At 46.6% G+C, this 8,022-nt stretch overlaps 1 protein-coding gene across 1 annotated transcript; it reads right to left on the reverse strand.

Moving 5' to 3' along the window:
* Positions 1-547: 547 nt before the first annotated feature.
* YIPF6 (Yip1 domain family member 6) lies at positions 548-5,407 on the reverse strand (the record flags this gene model as incomplete). Its single annotated transcript, XM_056859721.1, has 6 exons — positions 548-717; positions 1,750-1,907; positions 3,571-3,696; positions 4,438-4,480; positions 4,746-4,824; positions 5,264-5,407. Coding segments are annotated over 6 exons (666 nt in total), but the record flags the coding sequence as incomplete, so codon positions are not given.
* Between the last annotated feature and the right edge of the window lie 2,615 nt (positions 5,408-8,022).

Genomic DNA, 8,022 nt, shown 5'->3' on the forward strand with positions numbered 1-8,022 from the left:
CTCTCCGGCTGTGCTTGGCTGGACATAAAGTAAAACCAGACATTTTGGTGAAGAACTAAAGTGGGTGAAATAACAAAAGACCCCTTCTAACCAACCCCAGACAGCTTTCTCTGCTTTGCACGAAGAAGGGATTGAAATGTTTGCATTTAAAAATGTGTCAGACAACCTTCCATGGAATGCAAAATGTCAAGAATGGACTGGAATTCCGGGAAGCTGGTAAACTTGGGGTTTTGGAGGTCTTCCTTTATCGACATTCTTCATTGGCCCAAGACAGGATTCTCTTAAACTGTTCCAAAGTGACAGCGGACTTCAAATGGGGCAGGCACGCCCCCCTGGCGGGCATTTGCCATAGGAGGAGGACAAAATAAAAGCTGTGCAGGGAGATGTCAGCACCACTCAGGAAACTGCTCCACAGGAGAACAAGGTATGTGCAAGCAACCATTTGCTGGCCTCCCTGGCTTTATGCCCAAACTTGTCTGCCTTCCCACAACACATATTATATACATCATTTAGAGGAAAGCCTGAGGACAGAGCCAACCACCAAGTGCAACGGTCACAAAACCACTGTCCCAGTTCTGCAGTCTTGGCTCCTTAGGCCTCCCTAAGGTGCGAAGGTGAGGATCATCCAGCTGATGATGAAATAGAACAGGAAGATGGGGTACACAACAAGCGCCTTCCGATTCGGGGGCTGACTGTCTGCCAGGAAGGCTGTGGAGGCTAGAAGGAAAGAAACAAGACAGAACGCCAGTTCTTAAAAGGTGCAGCAGCAAAGCCAATCCCAGACACAAAAGCTGAATTGAAATTGGGGTTTTCTTGGCATTCAGATGACCACTGCCCACCCCAATGATGCCCTTGCTCCCTGGAAAGATTTTCTGTATTCCCCGGGAAGAGAGCAGATGTCATCTCAGAGAAACTCGGGCTGCAAGAGCTAACCCGCTATCATCCATAAATCTACAATTTGTTTTTAAATGTAAAAATATTTAAATAAAGCATTAGTCATATAAACATCTAAAAAGATTAAGCTAAAGTCAAGAAAATGTACTTTCTTATAAGGGAAAAAACTTTTCTTTCTAGTGCTTTGGCCACAATTACCACTACTCATGTTAATTAATCATTCCTCACTCACACAAACAAGCTTAGCAAATGGAAAGGTGGTGTTCAGTTCACAACCACGGGTATCTGACACTCCAGAGAGAAAAGCGCACAAAATGCTCCTCCTCAGAATGCAGCACTAACAGCAGCTCCCTCCTAGACATCAAGGACTCCTTTCAAACAGGGTGGAATCAGGTTCGGAAAGTTACCTGGAGAAAGCAGGACTCAGGCCTATATGAGGAATGAGGAACAGGAGAGATACTCTCATGCAAGGGTCAGCATGTTGTAGGTGTTCAGTAAAGTCACTTCCATGTGGGAAATCTACTGAAAACCAGCAAAGACCACCAAATGCTGGTCAAACCTGGTTCCAACTGGCGAAGCCAATGTAAGCAATCAGACTGGAAATCTAGCCTCATCCTTCCCTGGATAATGAAACAAGTAAAACCTGTCCTTTGGGAGTCAAAAGCGCTGTTATCCATCCCCACAAATGAGGTTCCCAGCACAAGACCTTGAAAGTATGATTTGCAGGTGGAGTCTTTCTTGCCAGCATGCAAGGGTATGCACGCTGAAGTTCTGCTGAAATCAATGAGGCCGTAAGAGTGCGTGTGCATAAGTGGAATGCAGGCTGGCCTAAGCTACCACCCACCTCAGCCTTACCTAATGTTGACCAGCCAAACATCGCCATCACCACCAAAAGGCGTACAATGAAGCCGACGGTTCCAGAATTTGCTAGAAGTACCAGTCTGCACACCAGCAGAGCTACTGTCAATGGCAGGATGCAGTAGCCCAGGACACACAGGCTCTGAAAGAATGATCTGCCCGAGAGAAAGAGGTTTAGTGCCCGGGCTGTGGGCAGATGCAGGGGCTGGGCAAATGCGGTGTTATCTGGGGCAGCAGACAGTGGTCCAGAGGTCAGAAGCAGACTCTGACCATCAGAACTGGCTGGGTTCCACAGTCAATGTGAGCCCATCTGCCACTAAGCCGTTCATAGTCATGAAATTCAGGTACAGTACTATCTGCAAATATAATTACAGGTTACATACAAAATCCAGGAGGAATGAAGACATTTTTCTTCCCTCTACAAATGAACCTGCAAGCCATTTAAATTTTAAGAGTGCCTGGTCCCTTTTCTCAAGAGCCAATCCACACATTTTCAACACCAAGGGAGATTTGCAATGTGTCTGTTTTTCAAATGCTGCCCCCCATCCCAAGCCACCTGAAATGCTGTGGCACGAAGGGGCATATTATTATTTATTCCATTTTAATCACCTTTTCTTCGAGGACATGTGTTATGTCATCCCTCCACCCCCAGATTTATAGCCCAGCATGGGAGTTGACCCATATCTTCCTGCTTCTAGAACAGCACTCTCAAAAATGTGAAGAAAGCCAGTTTTGAGAGTGCTATTCTAGGACCAGGAAGACATGGGTCAACTCCCATGCTGGGCTATAAATCTAGGGGTGGATTGTGATCCTTTACTGTAAAGTAAAAGATTGTGATATTTTACTGGCTCCAAAGCATACAATGAAGAACTGTTTAAAAACAATCCTACAGAGTGATTAAAGTTTCTACCTAGTCCTATAATTACCTTGTGCGTTTCAAACTGAGTGGGGTGAAAGTACTTTAAACAACTGAATAGTCTTTTCCACGAAGAAAATCCCACTAGGGCAGAGGATTTTAACCAGGGATGGGCTTCACAGGCTCCATGAACTGGGCTAAAAAAATTGATATTTTTCTTTAATTTCCTTCCTGTTACTTTGAAAATTGTCTTTGTGAAAAAATTCTTCTTTATGTCACATCATGTTATTATTTCACCCCAAACAAATATTAGGGAGGCATGGGATGCTACTGTACACAACCAGATAACATACAGTTGTCAGTGTTACCATGTTAAGTTGCCTAGAATTTTCCTTTTGGTAAGAAACATACCTTGCCATTGTAATTATGGACACCTTGTCTTTGTTAACATTGGGTCTTGGTAAATTTTAAGGTAAAAACTTAGTCTTTGCAAGTGTTTGTTTAATATTTTTTATGTTCTAGATTAGCTACTATAAAATTGTTAATATGCTACTACATATCTTTTTGGGTCAGGGTTTTCAGCACTTGTTGCCATCAAAACAACAAGTGAAAACTGACTGGATGTCAAAGATGACACGCACGTTGCCACATCAAAGACCACGGCGCAATTTCCACTTCTTGTTCAAGCCAAACGGCAGAGTTCTCATTGAAATTTACTTTTCAGCAGAACCGAAGTTTACTTTTTGTTTTATTTGCACAATTTGGATTTATTTCATTTTTTTCAGGAAGTGGCCGTTAATTAAAATAAATTGTTATGAAAAAAAATTTAAGTATCTGTTTATGAGCATTTTTCTGGCAAACAGGCTCCATAGCTTTCATCAAATTCTCAGAAGGATCTGTAACCCAAAAAAATGTTAAGAACCATTGCACTACAGTTATTTCCACTAAAAAAAAGAACTCACATAGTTCCTCCAAGCAACTTGGAATTTAGAGTTATGACAACGGCACCAAACCAAATGATAACGAAGACTTCCGCGAACTGAGGGCCTTTGTCTTCTGTACTGTCTGCCGATCTTCCCTGAAGCATTCTAAGGCAGAGAAGAACAAAACAGAATGTAAGAACAGCCATGCTGGATCAGACCAAGATCCATCAAGTCCAGCAGTCTGATCACACAGAGGCCAACCAGGTACCTCTAGGAAGTCCACACACAAGATGACTGCAGCCGCATTATCCTGCCTGTGTTCTACAGCAGCTAAGATAATAATCCTGGAGAGAATAGGTATGCATCATGACTAATATCCATTTTTACTAGTAGCCATGAATACCCCTCTCTTCCATAAAAACAGGCTGATAAAGTTCCCAGAAATTCTCCATCCAATTAAGAACGCAGGGAATCCCTGCTGAGCAGCAAACTGAAATGGGATTGCCCTGAATTAAGCCTACAAGAATCCTGAAAGCTCAGACTTGGAAGCTTTTGGTCTGCTATACGCCAAACCTCCTGAATAAGGGAATCTGATGTGGTTGTTCTGTGATGATGAGTTAATATGGCAGTACTCACATTGTTGCTCAAAATGCTGCTCTATTGGCATATAAACCACAACACACTCCTGAAAGCAAAATAATCGTTGTTGCACAAACAAACCCACATCGTGCACAGGCAGATCAAAGAGCAGGATGTTTCTTTTACAAAAAAGTGTGCCATGAGCACACAAGCGATGCAAAAACAACTGCTCCCAACTGGAATGTGAAGTTTACATTTACTCCTAGAGCTGCTACACCCAGGGCAACTCCCCCCCCCCCCAGAACAAGTAAAACAACAAGTACTTACAGTGCAAGCAAGACACACAGGATTAAAGGTCCCCATAAGTCCCCTGAAAGAAAACGGCAACAGTCCAATGTGAGACCAACCATAGACCCGCCTGCACAGAACGGCCTTCCCAGCATTACACCCCCCTGCCCTGTATGTCGCATAAGATCAATATATTACCACTTTTAACCCAAATCAAAAATTCACTTTTCATTCTTTATCTTGAAACATTGCAGAATCTTTTTTCTGATTTTCATTTAATTAATCAATTTACTGCTTTCAATTTACTGCTGCAGTTTTCAAGATTTTGAAACTCCTGCGGTACATACAGTCTCTTAGAAGGGCGCTGCTCTTTTTAGGATACATGACATGGACAAATTTCTTTCCAACCGCTTTCAGATCTCGCATCTGAAAAGTTTAAGAAGTTATCTGTATTACTCCACAGCATAGGTTTTCAATAAAAAAAGAACATTTGGATAAAATGTACGCCACAATGACATTATGCATCCTATAAAATATGGTATATTTTTCCTTTTACTGAATCCTACAGCATCAACATGTGGGCCTGAACGTTTATTTTACGTTCCAAATTACCACACTGTTCAAGCCTGAAACATGATGTCAAAGCATTAGCAGCTTTCCAGCCTTGCTGCAGGGACATTACTAGTACAATCTCCCTGTGAAAACTGGATACTGAACCCAAAATGCTTACCCGGAAATACCCTGAAAGCCACGCCATCTAACTAAATCTCCCAAAGGAGAGTGTGTATTGCCAAGCACCCTGGGGGACTTACAGAGAGCCAGTCTTCGGTATGCCTCTTTGACTGATAACTTCTAGCCTACTCACAATGGTGTCTTTAACTGGCTCGTCCAGTGTGGAGTAGTCTTCATCAGGGGAACGAGATCCCACAGGCACGGTGATTTCTCCTTCCACTGGAATATCTTCAGATATTGACACATCTCCAAGGCCTGCAAACTGAGTGTGTTCAACAAGTTTTTAAAATGTGGCCAACATCTTCAGTCAATTACAAATGTCGCGGAAGCAGCACCAGTTCTTCTTCGGATGACTGTGGTTATGTGGGCCTAAGACCTTTCACTCCCAAAATACCCATCTCCATTCTCTTTCACACAGCCCCCTTTTCTCCACAAGTGCTAAAAGCACCAACATAATCAGAGTACACCCAACAATAAACGTGTAGGACAGATGTTACTGCAGCCTATTTCACTGCCTCACTGTGGGGATAAACAACACTTTAAAGTACTTTGCATGTTAACAGCACTCTAAAAATACTTGTGAGAAGTATACCCCACTCTTGTGAGATCTCGGAAGCCAAGCAGGGTCTGTACTTGGAAGGGAGACAACCAAGGAAGGCTCTGCAGAAGGCCATGGATGACCACCTCTGCTACTCCCCTGGCTTTGGCCGGGGAGAGCGAGGTAACAAATGGAAATAAAATAAATAAATGAATAGCCTTGAAAGCCCCCTGCTGGGGTTGCCACCAGTCAGTTGTGACTTGATGGTACTTACGTGGGTAAAAATGTTTGTAGTTAAGGGAGGTGGTGACAGCTACATGGGAGATCCACCCTGCTTTTTACACTGGTCAGGGCAACACACAAGGCTCAAGTTATACCTGTAGCAGCAGATGTAGGGATTTACTTGCCCTAACTGCACAGAACTGGGCTCAACAAATCCCAGTGCCATCACGGTGCCGCGAAGTTTAATTGCAGCACCTATTATTTTCAGCAGCTATTTCACTCAGCAATTCTCTGTAGAAGTACAAAGCTTATTTACCGTTCCATCTCACAATATTTGTTGTATCATGTAAAAATGCACATGCATGGAGGTCTTGTAATTGCTTGTTTATATGCTAGGCATACACTGATCAGTGGCAGTAAATGAATTCATTTCTTAACCTGTTACTTTCTATAAGAGCTCCGATATTCAATTAAACATAACATTTTAAAGCAAAAATAAAGTTATGAGAAATTGGGGAGTAGTTAGGTCAGGGTCAGAGATTAGCTTTAGGTTGTGGTGATGACAATTAGGATTACCCCATGTGTGTCTATATACAATTTTGTCAACAGTGTTAATAAAATTATGAGAAAACATGAAGAGTTTAGGATTAGGTTTTGAGGGAGCAATTAGAAAACGTGACCCTTAAACCACAGAACCCTGAAGAATGGGGTCTGGTGGCTCAACTTCTGGGCTGGCTCCCAGACCCAAAGGAAACTGGTCAGGGTGGCTAATAATGAGAAAACAGACTAAATTCCAGATTGTCTCCTAAAACCCAACACCCCGTCTTCACCGCGGGCGGGCAGGGGGCCGGGCAGGGGGGCGGGGGCCAAAGGCACACGTCCCGCTGGAGGCGGCCGGGCCCGGCCTCGCCCGGCGCGAAGCGGCTGCGCGAGGAGACAGGCTGCCCCTGCACATGGAGGCTTCACTTAAAGGCACGGGCAGAAAGAGGCGCCAAGGGCGACGCCTCCCGCCCCCCCCCCGGCAAGCCTGCACGGGGGGCGGGAAGGCAGAGGGGCCGCCGCCCTCCACCCCTCGTCCGACCTCGGCCGAGGCGGCCTTACAGTCCTCCCCCGCGAGGCTAGACTGCGGCTGTGGCTGGAGGCTCCGCGTCACACGCTCCCAGTTCTCCCCGCAGGCCAACCCGACGCTTCCCCTCCCCCGCCAGGCCCAGGACAGCGTCCCCCCGCCCGCCGTCCCGCCCGCCGTCCCGCCCGCCCGCCTCACCAGCGGCTGGGCCGCCTCCTCCTCCTCGGCCGCCGCCGCCGCCGCCATGTCTGGCCCGCCGCTGAGGAGCTCCGACGTGGAACCATAGACGCGCGTTTGCCTTCGAGCGGCTAGAGCGACCCGTGGCCTGAGCTTCCGGAACAGGGGGCGCCGCTCCGTGCTGTCGCCGTCTCTGTGGCCGAACCTGGAAAGCCGGAGCCGCGGCAAACCGGAAGCCGCTCTCCCCACCTCTATGGGGCGAGGGAGGCGGGGCGGCTCCGCTCCGGTCCTAGTGGCCGAGCGTTCCGCAGGCCGCGCGTGACAGGACAGGAAGGAGCCGCGCCCGGGGGGGTCGCGATCCTGAACGCAGCACAGCCTCGTCGGAAGGGGCCGGAGACGCGCCGGGGCCTCGTCGGGGGGACGTAGGCCGCCTTTGTCGTTTTTCTTTTTCGCTTCATAGTTGCTGGGGGGAGGGGGGTCCTGAAGGAGGCAACCAAGACGCCCCCGCCCCCCTTCTTTTCCCAGTAATGATAGATCGTGGTGGCTTGAAAGGAGGACCACCCTGAGCGTCTGCTACTGTAGTGCCTGGAAGAAGTGCTCTGTGGACTAGGTCAGGTCACAATAGCACTCTGGAGATCAGAAAATCCTTTTTAACCAGTTTACTAATCAAAAGATTCAAGAAGCTCAACAGTACGAGCTGAGAAGAAGTCTCGTCAGCTGTTAAATGAGAACAAAACAAAGCCACAGGCAAGCTGCACTATTAGCATTAGCATAACGAATCCAAAAGGAGACGGTACCCAGAGATCATCCAAACGGTCCCCGAGCATAGGCGGTAGCAGACCCTCCCGCTGCAAACTGGCAGGCTGCAGCGAAAATGTGGAAGCCTGCA

Source organism: Euleptes europaea, chromosome 13, assembly GCF_029931775.1.
Source record: "Euleptes europaea isolate rEulEur1 chromosome 13, rEulEur1.hap1, whole genome shotgun sequence".
NCBI lineage: Eukaryota > Metazoa > Chordata > Lepidosauria > Squamata > Sphaerodactylidae > Euleptes > Euleptes europaea.